This window comes from Podarcis tiliguerta, assembly GCF_965153285.1.
Source record: "Podarcis tiliguerta genome assembly, chromosome: 14".
Classification (NCBI taxonomy): Eukaryota; Metazoa; Chordata; class Lepidosauria; order Squamata; family Lacertidae; genus Podarcis; species Podarcis tiliguerta.
Window position 1 is genome coordinate 44567584 of NC_139547.1, and position 15304 is coordinate 44582887.

Genomic DNA, 15304 nt, shown 5'->3' on the forward strand with positions numbered 1-15304 from the left:
TACATAGTATGGGTACGTTTATTTTTGATAAGCCTGTTGCGTGGAATTCACCATAAATAAGCATTGACGCATTTGTACATCCCTTTATTCCTTGTGTGGTAATCATCTTGCTCTGTTTAATTTTTAGGATCTCAACGAGTTTAAAGAACTGGCGACATGTGTCTTTCCAAGGTAGGCTTATTTTGCCCTGAATTCATAAGTTCATTCCTAGAGGGAAACCTCTGCAAGCAAAAATTTGGCCCAGGGACATACAGTGGTGCCCCGCTAGACGAAAGGGTTTTCCGTTTTTCAATGCGCTTCGCAGGACGAATTTCCCTATGGGCTTGCTTCGCAAGACGAAAATGTCTTGCGATTCTTGAGATTTTTTTTCGCTCCCCAACCCCTTTTTCTAAGCCGCTAAGCCGCTAATAGCCTTTTAGCAGCTAATCCGCTAATCCCTTAAGCCGCTAATAGCCGCTAATAGCCACTAAACCGCTAATAGCGCTAATCCGCTAATAGGGTTGCTTCGCAAGACGGAAAAACCGCTAGACGAAGAGACTCGCGGAACGAATTAATTTCGTCTTGCGAGGCACCACTGTACTTTCTTCCCAAGAAAATGAGGCTTTATAGTTTAGCTTCCTGGTTTCAGGAGGGTCAGCTTACACTCTTGGGGCGTTACATCAAGATGAACTGAATTTTGTGATTGGGGGCAGGGGAGTGGAATTGAGTCGCGATGATAACATGGCTCATTCTGCTTTTGCTGCTCGGGATCCAGATGGGGGAACTGAAGAGCTCTCCTGGTTATGGAAGCTCAGTCCCACGGCCAGTGGGAGTCCCGCTCTGCCTAAGCTCTGGCTTCTCAACCGTTACCCTTGATTTCCAAGCCCCAATTTGCATCCCTGAAGACTTGGAACTTTGCAATAAATATAAGCTATGGGTTCTGACCAGCTCCCAGAACCAAAAACTCATGCCTGCGTGACGTAATCACAGGTCCAAAGTTCTGGCAATTGTTGGTAAGGGACGCAGGTGGCGCTGTGGTCTAAACTACTGAGCCTCTTGGGTTTGCTGATCAGAAGGTCAGTGGTTTGAATCTGTGCGATGGAGTGAGCTCCCATTGCTCTGTCCCAGCTCCTGCCAACCTAGCAGTTCAAAAGCATGCCAGTTCAAGTAGATAAATAGGTACCGCTGTGGCGGGAAGGTAAACGGCGTTTCCATGCGCTCTGGTTTCTGTCATGGTCCGTCACCTAAACATTAGGAAGAACTTCCTGACAGTAAGAGCTGTTCGACAGTGGAATTTGCTGCCAAGGAGTGTGGTGGAGTCTCCTTCTTTGGAGGTCTTTAAGCAGAGGCTTGACAGCCATATGTCAGGAGTGCTCTGATGGTGTTTCCTGCTTGGCAGGGGGTTGGACTCGATGGCCCTTGTGGTCTCTTCCAACTCTATGATTCTATGATTCTATGGTGTTCTGTTGCACCAGAAGCAGTTTAGTCCTGCTGGCCACATGACCTGGAAAGCTGCCTGTGGACAAATGCCGGCTCCCTCGGCCTGAAAGCGAGATGAGCACCGCAACCCCATAGTTGCCTTTGACTGAACTTAACCGTCCATGGGTCCTGTGCCTTTTTAAAAAATTGTTGGTAATTATGGTGAAGCCTTATCCTTGCTGTTTCATTTCATTTCTAGGTTACTGGACACTAAGTTGATGGCCAGCACTCAGCCGTTCAAGGTAACCAGCACCTGCTAATGGCACTTGTAAAATTAAATATAGCTTTAGTTCAGCCTTCTCCAAGCTGCTCCCTCCTCGATGATTTGGGCTCCCAGTTCTGTACTACTCTGATGAAGCAAACTGTTAAAGCAACATACTGCTTTCACAGCAAAATCACCGCTAGGATGTTTCCTGCTCAGCATCAGCTAGGGAAAGATTTCTTGCCGTGCTATAGCGAGCTCATTTCTTCAGTACAGATCCCTGCATAGCGAAAAGCACCCCATCTTTCTTTCTTTTTTTTAAAAAAAAGACTTTTATTAAGACTTTTACTTAGAAAAAAGGAAAAGAAAAGAAAAATACAAAAAGAAAAAGAAAAAGAAATAAAAACAATTCCATTTTCATAATATTCCTTGCATTTGCTTATTTCCCAGACTTCCCCACACCTCCCCTCGCTGTATTCCAGTTCAAATATTTAATCAGCAAATCCCTTCCCTCTATCTTATCTTAATCTTTGTCTTAATATCTTAATGTATCTTAATCTTTATCTTAATATCTTAATGTATTAAACCTTTAGTTTTACATCTTTAAACCTTCAAATTTTCCATACTCCTTCACCGCATTGTTGCTAATAACCTTTTAACCTCCATCCGATGTCATTCTAACATTCATTAATCTTACAATATTTCTGTAAATAGTCTTTAAATTTCTTCCAATCTTCTTCCACCATCTCTTCTCCCTGGTCTCTGATTCTGCCAGTCATTTTTGCCAATTCCATGTAGTCGCGAAAAGCACCCTATCAATTTGCAAGGGGGGGGGGCAGTATCTGCTAGGCTGCGCTTATAGCTAACAATCCCCAACAAAAATCTAGCTATGCAGGCAAAATAGCTGCTGTTCGCAGGTAATACACATGAATGACTTGGATACATTATCCCTCTTCCCAAGGATGCTCAATTAAGTTGATGGGATTGAAAAAAGACTCATAAGTTATAACGGAATTTCAACCACTCTTCCATCTTCTAATATACATTGCACTTTTTTGCTTAATTGCATCATTGTTAATTTTTGGGGTATCCAGCCGTACCTTGATTTTCGAACAGCTTAGTTCTTGAACATTTTGGCTCCCAAACGCTGCAAACCCGGAAGTGAGTGTTGCGGTTTGCGAACTATTTTTCGAAGCCGAACGTCCGACAGGTCTTCCGATTGGCTGCAGGAGCTTCCTGCAGCCAATCAGAAGCCGTGCTTTGGTTTCTGAACGTTTTGGAAGTCTAACGGACTTCTGGAACGGATTCCGTTCGACTTCCAAGATACCACTGTACAGTGGTACCTCAGGTTAAGTACTTAATTCATTCCGGAGGTCCGTACTTAACCTGAAACTGTTCTTAACCTGAAGCACCACTTTAGCTAATGGGGCCTCCTGCTGCCGCCGGAGCCCGATTTCTGTTCTTATCCTGAAGCAAAGTTCTTAACCTGAAGCACTATTTCTGGCTTAGTGGAGTGTGTAACCTGAAGCGCATGTAACCTGAAGCATATGTAACCCAAGGTACCACTGTATATGTTCTTGGAGTATGATACAGTGCTGTTTTCATACTTTGGTTGTCTTGTGGTTTAGGCACCCTCTCAAAAATAGGGTTGATGTGTGGAAATCTCACACCTTTTTCAATTTGGGAGGTTACAGCTATCTTTTGCCTGGTCCCATGGAATTAATGCTGCCGCTCAGATGTTTTGAACTACAGCTTCCATCAGCCCCAGCCAGCATGGCCGCCTGAAACATCGGGGGAGGGGGGCACTAGGTTGGGGGAAGGCTGCAGAGTTGAGTGCTTGCTCTGAACTCACTTGGATCATGCCTTGTGGGTCGAAGGAATCAACAACTGGTGGCTCACATTGATCTTTGTTTTTTGTATTTTTGGTTGTTTTTTTAATTTGCATTTTATTTATTTGTTAACATTCTTATATTACATTGTTAAACGTTGTCATATTACATTACAGGACTTACTATAATATAATTTCCAACATATATACAAAAACTATATACAAATTTTATATACCTAGAAAGAAAATGAAAGCAAAAAAAAAAAAAAACCCAAAGAGAAAAAACAAAAACAAATCCCCTCATCAATCTTATACATACCAACACACTAGACTTTCTGTCTATCCCATTATATATTCCTTTTTTTACAAATGAACGTACTCTTATTATTGTATATTTCTTTACATTTTATCTAATACATTTCTATATCAATATGTGCTCTTAGTCTTCTTTCTCAACTCAATCTCACTCCAGCGTCAATCAAATGTTAGCATAGATAGCGAACCTTTACTGTATTTTTGAACATGTTTTACAGTATATCTATTCCACTTTTCCATAATTTTTTGTTTTGAATTGCCTCTCAGGGTATTTGTTAACAGCGCCATTTCAGCAAATTCTTGGAGCTTGTAATGCCAGTCCATTATTGTCAGGGCTTCTTGATCTTTGCTTTTCAGGAAATCATTAACAACACATCCCTCGCAGAGCTGGAGAAGCGGGTAAAGGAGACTCCCTTCAGCCCTCCAAAAGTCGGTAAGGCGACAGAGGGCGTTTTGCACAGCCAGTTCTGGACCACAGGTGGAAGCAGATTGATTGAAATCTAAGGATTCCCCTCGAAGCTGGAAAATTCTTGGGGAGGAATTTAAGCTGTACAGAACTGGAGCTCTTACTGGTCCAGTATCTGTGGGCAAAAGACACTGCAAGCTTGTCTCCAGTTGCACCGGGTGCAATTATTTCTGTAGCTCTGTTGGGTCTACATTTATGTGTCTGTTGTTCTGGAACCAGCAAAGCGATGAGGCTGTTTGAATGGAGACTTGTTGCTCTTTCAAACAGGGCTCCACCTCCCAGTGTGGCTAAAATACCCCTACTCCCGCTAGGATAACCTGCAGTGAGAGCCAGGTTCAAGGTTCTTGTGTTAATTTACAAGCCCCTTAACAACTTGCGTTCAGAATAACTCAAGGGCCGCCTAATCTATCCTGGCCTGATCACTCAGGTCTTCCATCGTTTCGATACTTGCCCTTTCTGTATTGCAGTTCTTGTCTACCACTTAAGAGGCGACTGTACAGTGGTGCCTCGCAAGACGAAAAGAATCCGTTCCGCGAGTCTTTTCGTCTTGCGGTCTTTTCGTCTTGCGAAGCAAGCCCATTGACAGAGTAGCGCTATTAGCGCTATTGGCGATTTAAGGGCTAAAAATGGCTTTTTAAGGGGTGGGGGATTAGCGGTTTTGCTGCTAAAATGCTTTTAGCAGCTTAGCGATTCAAAATAAGGGGTTTTGGAGCAAAAAAAAAATTCAAATTTTTTCGTCATTTTTCATCTTGCGAAGCAAGTCCATAGGGAAATTCGTCCTGCGAAGCGCCTCTGCAGACGGAAAACCCTTTCGTCTTGCGGGTTTTCCGTCTTGCGAGGCATTCGTCTTGCGGGGCACCACTGTATTCGAGTCCTTCATAAATTGTTTAAATAAAGTAAAAGCAAACCGTTTTTCCTTTCCCAGAAAGCGCAGAGGGATTCCCCAGTTACGACACAGCTTCAGAGCAGCTTCACGAAGCAGGTTATGACGCTTACATCACAGGCCTGTGCTTCATCTCAATGGCCAATTTCCTAGGTACTTTCTGTCGTTTCTTCCATCTTGCGCAGTCTGTTCATCCCTGCCTTTTGCCAGCTGTGTCTGATTCTTCTGTGGTGGGGGCATCTTCTCTTTGCTAGGTTCCTTTCTCAGCCCCCCGAAAAGTCACGTGTCTGCCAAATCAAAGCTCATCGAACCTTTTTTCAACAAGTGAGTAGCCACTTTTAATTTTTAAAAAACCACACAAAGGAGAACCCCAGCTTTTGAGTTGAACTTTAACCTGTTGTTCTTTAACACTCCTCTGGTTAAAACAATAACGATCCGAAGATTGGGAATATAGGGAGGAAAATGGTGTTTCTTTGAAAATGTGGGCAGCATTAAGATAAATTCAACAGTGCAAATAAGTTTTGATGGATGTAATAATGGAATACTGAATGGTTTGGTTTATATAAAATATGCAGGAATTTATGTTTTGCAAAATGAACCAATGGAAAGAGAAGAAGGGAAGTCATTGACATTTTAAGGTTGTTTGAATGAATATTCTAAAATGTGAAACAGAAAATTTAATAAAAATTATGGAGGAGGGGGGGACCAAAACCAATAACAATTTATCATTTATTTGCCATTCATCTGATGGATTGCCCCAGCAACTCTGAGGGGCTCTCCCCCCAAATAGTAAAAGCACAATACAGCATCACACATCAAAAACTTCCCTAAACAGGGCTGCCTTCAGATGTCTTCTAAAAGTCAGGTAGTTGTTTATTTCCTTGACATCTGACTGAAGGGCGTTCCACAGGGCGGGCGCCACCACCGAGAAGGCCCTCTGCCTGGTTCCCTGTCACTTGGCTTCTCGCAGTGAGGGAACAGCCAGAAGGCCCTCAGAGCCGGACTTCAGTGTCCGGGCTGAACAATGGGGGTGGAGATGCTCCTTCAGGTATACAGGACCGAGACTTTTTAGTGCTTTAAAGGTCAGCACCAACACTTTGAATTGCACTTTGAAACATGCTGGGAGCCAATGCAGTTCATTTAGGACTGCCCTGTTCTAGTTTTGCAAACCTCCGGACCTTCCTTGGAGGAGGCACACAGAGAAGGGCCTCAGATGATTATCTCAGGGTCCAGGTCAGTACATATGGGGACAGGCAGTGCTTGGAAGTATTGGAGTCCTGAGCAGCATACGGCATTATAGGTCAAAACTAGGACTTTGAATTGAGCTTGGAAACTGGATCTTATCTCTTTCTTTCACTCCAGACTGTTTCTGATGCGGGTGATGGACATCCCATATCTCAACTTGGAAGGACCAGACCGTAAGTGCTCTTTTCACCTTTCACGCTCCCTCTTCAGAGAATTGAACCTGTGCAAAACTTCCTCTTGCCCAGTAGTAGGCTGAGGCAGAATTTATTTCAGTGGTGGGAACCTCCAGTCTGGAGGCCTATAGTTAAGCCTGCCAGGCCATTTTCAACAAGCCATGCCCCCTTTCGACCCCAAATGCCATAGATGATGTCCAGTGTGAGAAAGTCCAAGCCCTCTCCCAATTCTCCCTTTGCAAGCACAATTTGCCACTTTCTGAATTTGGTGTCTTTTTCTGTCACCCTGTGACAAAAATTGAGAACTCCGTTTTGTGTTGGAGAATCAGTAAGGTAAAGGGTAAAGGGACCCCTGACCATTAGGTCCAGTTGTGGCCAACTCTGGGGTTGCGGCACTCATCTCGTTTTATTGGCCGAGGGAACCGGCGTACAGCTTCCGGGTCATGTGGCCAGCATGACTAAGCCGAACCAGAGCAGTGCATGGAAATGCCATTTACCTTCCCGCCGGAGCGGTACCTACTTATCTACTTGCACTTGGACGTGCTTTCAAACTGCTAGGTGGGCAGGAGCTGGGACCGACCAACGGGAGCTCACCCTGTTGCGGGGATTTGAACCGCCGACCTTCTGATCGGGAAGCCCTTCTGATTGGTTTAACCCACAGCACCACCCACGTCCCTGGAGAATCCGTAGGTTGTATTAAAAAAATAATAATAAATCACAAGCTGAAAACTTCTTTTTCCCCCTTCACTTTCAGTACAGCCAAAACGCGACCATGTTCTTTACGTTACATTTCCCAAAGAGTGGAAGACGAGCGACCTTTACCAACTTTTCAGTGCTTTTGGTAAGTAACAAATGAGAAGGTAGGGATGTGACTCCACTGGGGGGGGTCAGGGTTTCCCAAACATCAGTCTCCAGCTGTTGTTGGGACTACAACTCCCATCATCCCTAGCTAGCAGGGCCAGGGGTCAGGGATGTTGGGAATTGTAGTCTAAAAACAGTTGGGAGACCCAAGTTCGGGAAACCCTGGTCTACGTGCAACAGGGTGTAAGATCCCTGCGGCAGGGATGGTGTCTGTCCAGTGTTCTGTTCTGCGCTTGGCCCTGGTGGAACCAAGTATTCGGTGAAAGGTTTGGTGGCTGCCAGACTAGACGTGGGAGAGAGGGCAACAGGCATATAGCTGAAGGCCCTCCATATGATGTTAGACTCCCAACTCCCAAGAAAAAAGCACACCAAGAACTCAGGCCAGTATAAGTTTCAGTAGTGGGAGTGGTCCCTACTCGCAAATCAATAGTCAATTGTAACAAGAACTAATCCATTCAAAAGCATGTATTCTGACAACGATTACAAACTCAAACAGAGATTCCAAACTCAAACTCATTAGGATATGCATAACACAATACAGTGGTACCTCAGGTTAAGTACTTAATTCGTTCCGGAGGTCCGTACTTAACCTGAAAATGTTCTTAACCTGAAGCACCACTTTAGCTAATGGGGCCTCCTGCTGCCGCTGCGCCGCCAGAGCACGATTTCTGTTCTCATCCTGAAGCAGAGTTCTTAACCTGAAGCACTATTTCTGGGTGAGCGGAGTCTATAACCTGAAGCGTATGTAACCTGAAGCGTATGTAACCTGAGGTACCACTGTAATTAGTTACAGAATTAGAGATAAGAGTTTATGAGCATAGATAAGTTCATGTTATTCCATAGTCTCTCCTGGTACTGCGACATTTTCAGTATGTCCAATGAATGTTTTCGTATCCAAAATGTCGGAAGGAGTGTTGATAGCAAGTGGATGCAGAAAGTGCTCCATGTATTGACATAAAGGTTCCAAGAGAGAATCATTGCCTGAGACAATAGGTCTACCAGGTGGAGCACTAAGTGATTTGTGTGTTTTTGGAAGTATATAAAATATCGGAGCGCATGGGTATTTCTTTAAGAGAAAAAAAGACTCCCAACTCCTATCATCCCTGACTTTTGGCTGTGCTGTCTGGGGCTTATGGGAGTTCAGAGTCCATAGACCCTTGGAGGGGGGCCACAGGTTAGCCAGCCCTGATAAAGGCAGAATTATACCCTCGGCTATCAGCGGTGGCTCCATCCTTTCTGCTTGGTAGGCCAAAGAGACTGAGTACAATCTTGACCGATGGGACATTTTGGGGAGGGATTTGCATACACCCAGCAGCCGAGAAGGGGCCATGCCACCTGCTTCTGTGGAAAAGGAGCCAGCTTTTCTTGACCATGTTTGCCCCATGATTGCGTCTCGTTGCTCCTCCCATCTGCCAGGTGTCAAGACACACCTGCTCTGATTTCGGAAGCGAAGGCTTGCTCCCAGTACCATCAGACCTCATGCCCTCCTGTCCCAGCCTGCCTTTTCCCATAGTGCACTGCTTCATAGCACTCTTGACAGTCTTGATGATGCCTGAATGTAAGATGGGCTATACTAGTGTTTCTAAGACTTTAATCGCACTCTGTTGTTGGACTACAACTCCCATCATTCCTGACCCCTGGCCCTGTTAGCTAGGGGTGATGGGAGGTGTAGTCCCAACAATAGCTGGCAACCCTGGTCTATGCCCTTCCACTTCACACTTTTCTTTTCTTTGCAGGCAACATTCAGGTTTCCTGGATCGATGATACGTCAGCCTTTGTGTCGCTTAGCCAGCCTGAACAAGTACAGATTGGTAAGTTACATGGAGCCTCTCCATCGAGCCAACACACAGAGGCCGCCATTACTTCTGCAGAAGGTTACATGAGAGGGGTTCTTGTATCTATAGCCACTTTTAGACCAGTTTTTACTCGCCGATTGCCGCCTGCTGTTGAGTTCTTTGTGACCTCGGTTGGTTTTCTTGTTTCCTGCTAGTTCCTCTGAGGGATTGATCTCAGAGACTTGTATAGCGAGGAGGGGGGAACTGTGAGCCCTCTGATGTGGTTGAACAACATCAGCCTTCGCCATTGCGGCCCCGTGAGTTGGGAGTCACAGCACCTGAAAGGCTGCAGTTTCTCCACGCCTGTTGTATAGTTGCCTAAAGATTGTGGACTTGTGGTGAAATGGATACATAACCAAAGGAAGGGGTCCCTGCTCACTTGCTGTTAATATTTATTTACTTACTTACTTAAAGGTAAAGGGACTCCTGACCATTAGGTCCAGTCGGGACTGACTCTGGGGTTGCGCACTCATCTCGCTCTATAGGCCGAGGGAGCCGGCGTTTGTCCGCAGACAGCTTCCGGGTCATGTGGCCAGCATGACTAAGCCGCTTCTGGCGAACCAGAGCCGCAACGGAAACGCCGTTTACCTCCCCGCTGGGGCGGTACCTATTTATCTACTTGCACTTTGAGGTGCTTTCGAACTGCTAGGTTGGCAGGAGCTGGGACCGAGCAACGGGAGCTCACCCCGTCGCGGGGATTCGAACCGCCGACCTTCTGATCGGCAAGTCCTAGGCTCTGTGGTTTAACCCACAGCGTCACCCACGTCCCTCACTTACTTGCTTACTTGCAAAAATATTGGTGGTATTATTATTATTATTATTATTATTATTATTATTACCCTGCTTTTTCCCTGACAGGACTCAAGGCAGCTTACAGATAAAAATAAGAAGAGCTAAAAAAACAACTAAGCATTGATAAAGTGATAGCTATATACGTATCTAAAAATCTATTAAAGCCACACCAGTAATTGCAATAAAAACAGCACAGCAGCAGCCCTCTCATTAAAAAGCAGCCCATTCCCAAAAAATCCTGTTGGAACAGGAATCTGCACCGCCGTTATTGCAGGAAAAAATATCAGCATAAAATCCAATGGTAAAATTACATTTATAAAAACGAATGCAAAAGGCGTCGCAAATCGGTCGATCAGCTTAATTTGCTAACACAGCTGGATCATCAGGTAACATCTGGGAGAACAGATGGTGTTTAAGCAGACATATAAATGCTAATACTGCCTGGAAGTGCATTCCAAGGGGCAGGGGCCGCCATGCTAAAGGCTCTGCTTTTTGTGGACATAAAAGTTGGGACTACTGTCTCTCCTGAAGTTTAAAGTGACTGGGAAGAGGGATAGAAGTTCAGGCATTCCCAGAGGTCACCTGGTCCCAGATTGTTCATAATTTTACGAAGCTAATAGCAAGACCTTAAAACAGGGCCTGGTAGCATAATAGCAGCCAGTGATTAGCCCTGATTAAAGATGACAATGAACTGCTTAATATTACCGTTCTGTTTAATAAGCAGTTGTGTCTGATTTTCTCAGTCGCTGGTAGGTTTATAAGTGCTAGGTTGCAGCGGTTGCCAGATGGTGGCTGAGGAAGAGAGAAGAGGCTGGTGACTTTGGGAAGAAGCACCAGGCGAGTGGAAGGAAAAAAGGAGTTGAATTGTGATGGAGAAGGTTTCTCTTCTCTGCCTGGGTGGTCCTTCTGTCCCTGATCATTGTCTGTGCTGGCTGGGACTGATGGGAGTCCCTCTAGGGAGGGCGTAGGGCACCAGGTTGGGTACGACTTTGCACTAAGAGTAGGGTCACATGGAAGATGAGCAAGCTTGTTTTCTGCTGCTCCAAATTAAAAGGAGATTCTGGCTAAACCTTGGGAAGAACTTCCTGATTGTTGTTGTTTAGTCGTTTAGTCATGTCCGACTCTTCGTGACCCCATGGACCAGAGCACGCCAGGCACTCCTGTCTTCCACTGCCTCCCGCAGTTTGGTCAGACTCATGTTTGTAGCTTCGAGAACACTGTCCAACCATCTTGTCCTCTGTCGTCCCCTTCTTCTTGTGCCCTCCATCTTTCCCAACATCAGGGTCTTTTCCAGGGAGTCTTCTCTTCTCATGAGGTGGCCAAAGTATTGGAGCCTCAGCTTCGGGATCTGTCCTTCCAGTGAGTGCTCAGGGCTGATTTCCTTCAGAACGGATAGGTTTGATCTTCTTGCAGTCCATGGGACTCTCAAGAGTCTCCTCCAGCACCATAATTCAAAAGCATCAATTCTTCGGCGATCAGTCTTCTTTATGGTCCAGCTCTCACTTCCATACATCACTACTGGGAAAACCATGGCTTTAACTATACGGACCTTTGTTGGCAAGGTGATGTCTCTGCTTTGCTTTTTAAGATGCTGATAGCTAGAGCCATTTAACAGTGGAGTGGACTATCTCAGAAGGCGGTGGAGGTTTTTCAAGCAGACGTTGGATGGCCATCTGTCATAGATTATTTAATTGTGATTCCTGTATTGGACTAGATCACCCTTGGGGTCCCTCCCACCTCTACGATTCTATGATTTTATGGGTTCGCTCAGTTGTGGAGCTGCCTCCCTCTCAGCAAAGTTACGTTGCATGGTAGTGGTAGGGGAGGAGTCACGTGTGCTGCCCTGAGCTCCTCTAGAGCAGTGTTCCCCAACCTTGGGCCTTCAGCTGTTTTTGGACTACAACTCCCATCATCCCTCGCTAGCAAGACCAGTGGTCAAGGATGATGGGAATTGTAGTCCAAAAACAGCTGGAGGCCCAAGGTTGGGGAACATTGCTCTAGAGGATGGGCAGGGGAAAAAAGGCAATCGACGAGCACACGTGGAACTGCGTCTGGATTCCTGAGGCTTGAGGTGTTGTCCGCAAAGGCCCACAGCTCAGTGACAGAGCATCTGCCTTGCATGCTTCAGAAGGACCCAGGTTCAAACCCTGCAGGGGAAAGCTGCTGCCTGAACCCCTGGAGAACCACTGAGAGTCAGGAGTCGACAATACTGAGCTGAGCTGGATGAGCTGGTGTGACTCAGTGTAAGGCAGCTCCCTCTGTGCTGTTGATACCCAGCTCTCTTCTATATGGGTGCCTAGGGGGCAGTGGAGGACAGCCTAGAGAAGTTCAATCCAGACAACACAGCAGAATTTTATTATTACTACTGTATTACTATTGAAAGCATTTCAGTTGGAACAAAATGAAATAAAGATAAAAAGTGCATGGAAAGAAAAAGAAAAGAAAGGTATAATATACGCAAACCGATGCAATTTCATATACAGTGGTGCCCCGCAAGACGAATGCCTCGCAAGACGGAAAACCCGCAAGATGAAAGGGTTTTCCGTTTTTCAATGCGCTTCGCAGGACGAATTTCTCTATGGGCTTGCTTCGCAAGACGAAAATGTCTTGCGATTCTTGAGGTTTTTCCCCGCTCCCCACCCTCTTTTTCTAAGGCGCTAAGCTGCTAATAGCCTTTTAGCAGCTAATCCCTTAAGCCTTTAATAGCCGCTAATAGCTGCTAATAGCGCTAATAGCGCTAGACGAAGAGACTCGCAGAACGGATTAATTTCGTCTTGCGAGGCACCACTGTATGCTTGTCTAGTATATGGGTATTTAAGTGTTGTTCTTGTTCAAATACATGATGTAAAGGTAAAGGGACCGCTGACCAGGCTTGCACCCGCTAATGCAGTGGTTTGACTCCATTGTCTCTCGAGGCAGGTAAAGGTAAAGGGACCCCTGACCATTAGGTCCAGCTGTGGACGTCTCTGGGGTTGCGGCGCTCATCTCGCTTTATTGGCCGAGGGAGCCGGCGTACAGCTTCCGGGTCATGTGGCCAGCATGACTAAGCCACTTCTGGCAAACCAGAGCAGTGCACGTAAATGCCGTTTACCTTCCCGCCGGAGCGGTACCTATTTATCTACTTGCACTTTGACATGCTTTCGAACTGCTAGGTTGGCAGGAGCAGGGACCGAGCTATGGGAGCTCACCCCGTTGCGGGGATTCAAACCGCCGACCTTCTGATCGGCAAGTCCTAGGCTCTGTGGTTTAACCCACAGTGCCACCCGCGTCCCAAATACATATGTAGTTATTTATAACACAGAGAAGTTGAAGGTAGGGCTTGATGGTCTCCCTGTTCTGGATGGGGCCACATTTCCTTTTTGACAGTTCAGGGGGCATAGCTTGTGGGTAATGTCGGGCCAGGCACTGCTTTGCTGGCCAAGAGTGCCTCACTCATGCTCATTTCTACAGGGCCTGCATGACACAAATGTCCAATCCACTGCTCCCTGCCTTAGTGGCACCATAGAATCTGTGGCCTTTGGGGTGGCTGGCTGCCTCTCTGAGTGCCCACGTTCTTTTCTCTAGCCCCACCTGCACTGTACATGTAAAGCAGGATCATACCACTTTAAAAGTTTTCCCCCAAAGGATCCTGGGAAATGTAGTTGGTTGAGGGCACAGAGAGTTGTTAGGAGACCCTTATTCTTCTTGCAGAACTACAATTCCCAGAGTTCCCTGGAATTGACTATTAAACCCCCTTCAGTTTTGATGAGGGTGAGCTTTTTAGCTGAGAAACTGCCAGCCAGGTGTGTGTTATGGCCGATTGACCAATGTGGGGGGTGGGGAATACAAAATATAAAATGCAGAATCGCAACCCCAGTCCAGCTGATTATTCTTTAAAAACAACAAGCCAAGGCAGGCTTCCTCAACCTCGGCCCTCCAGATGTTTTTGGCCTACAACTCCCATGATCCCTAGCTAGCAGGACCAGTGGTCAGGGATGATGGGAACTGTAGTCTCAAAACATCTGGAGGGCCGAGGTTGAGGAAGCCTGAGCTAAGGTCTAGCAATCGTAGCAGGACTCAGGGACACAATGGCTGATTCAGGTATTCCCCCACCTGCTCAGTAAAAAATGATTTGGTCTCCTCAGTGAGGCCACTCAGAACAGCCTCTGAAGATCGACCAGGAAATTATCTCAGGTTATAGAAAGTTATAGTATGCATTCTCATAACCCCCTGATGAAAACAAAAGTGAAAAGATCGCGTGAACGAACACTTCAGCCTCTGAGTGGTTGAACTGACAGCATCTAAATTTAGAAGGAATTCTAGTAAATCTGCTGCCTGAAATATTTGAAGGTGTAAATGCTTTACGGTGGTACCTTGGTTTTAGAACAGCTTGGTTTATGAACAACTTGGAAATAGAACACTGCAAACCCAGAAGTAGGTGTTCCGGTTTGTGAACTCTGCCTTGGAAGCGGAACATGTTCCGCTTCCTGTTGACTGTGTTCCATTTGTAAATTGAGTCCCCTGCTGCTAATCAGAGGCTTCTTGTTGAGTCTGTCAGCTGTTGAGTCCCGAGCACCCGCACAACACAGAAGTGATATTTGGAGCTCTTGTTTTTGCTATTTTTTGCATTTTTGTTTGTGTGGCTTTTTCAGTTTTTTGACTGTGACTTGTTCTTCATTTTTTGACTTGTGACTGTGGCTTGTGACTTTGTTTTGTGACTGTTGCTTATGATTTCGTTTTTGTGACTTGTTTTTGTGACTATGTGCTGTGTGGAGCCCAGTTCAGCTACTAATTCAGTAACTGCAGAAATGGATAAAAGCCCCCCATCCAAACAATGACTATCATCAGTGCACGTAAGAAAAAAAATTACCTTTAATTTTTATCATCTACAACACTGTCTTATTTATTTTATAGTACAGTCCATTGATCATTGATTTCATTTTATGGATCAATGGTCTTGTTGGATAGTAAAATTCATGCTAAATTGCTGTTTGAGGGGTTGTTTTTAATTTTAAAAGTCTGGAACGGATTCATCCATTTTGCATTACTTGCTATGGGAAATACGCCTTGGTTTCAGAACGCTTTGGTTCTGGAACAGACTTCCAGAACGGTTTAGGTTTGGGAACCAAGGTACCACTGTCCAGTCGTACCATGGAAGCCAAACACCTTGGCACTTGTACGTTTTGCTCCAAAACGCCACAAACCCAGAAGTGAGCGCTCCGGTTTGCGAACGTTCTTTGGGAACCCGGACGTCCGGCGCAGCTTCC

At 45.7% G+C, this 15304-nt stretch overlaps 2 protein-coding genes across 5 annotated transcripts in view; one reads left to right on the top strand and one right to left on the bottom strand.

Moving 5' to 3' along the window:
* The window catches only part of CIITA (class II major histocompatibility complex transactivator), a 1021617-nt gene that overhangs the window by 139515 nt on the left and 866798 nt on the right, over positions 1 to 15304 (bottom strand). The window lies entirely within an intron of this gene.
* PARN (poly(A)-specific ribonuclease) overlaps positions 1 to 15304 on the top strand; it is a 44701-nt gene that overhangs the window by 15314 nt on the left and 14083 nt on the right. The window contains exons 14-23 of one of the 3 annotated variants that reach the window (XR_014504920.1): positions 128 to 171; positions 1658 to 1700; positions 4161 to 4236; positions 5195 to 5305; positions 5407 to 5476; positions 6515 to 6570; positions 7325 to 7411; positions 9168 to 11149; positions 11657 to 11919; positions 12060 to 12477. Coding sequence is in view for 1 of the 3 variants with exons in the window: in XM_083413571.1 (XP_083269697.1) it covers positions 128 to 171; positions 1658 to 1700; positions 4161 to 4236; positions 5195 to 5305; positions 5407 to 5476; positions 6515 to 6570; positions 7325 to 7411; positions 9168 to 9242 (562 nt within the window). In the remaining 2 variants the exon portion in view is untranslated. Of the gene's footprint in view, positions 1 to 127; positions 172 to 1657; positions 1701 to 4160; positions 4237 to 5194; positions 5306 to 5406; positions 5477 to 6514; positions 6571 to 7324; positions 7412 to 9167; positions 11920 to 12059; positions 12478 to 15304 lie in introns of those variants that run through there. The other 2 variants (XR_014504919.1, XM_083413571.1) reach the window with 2 other exon arrangements.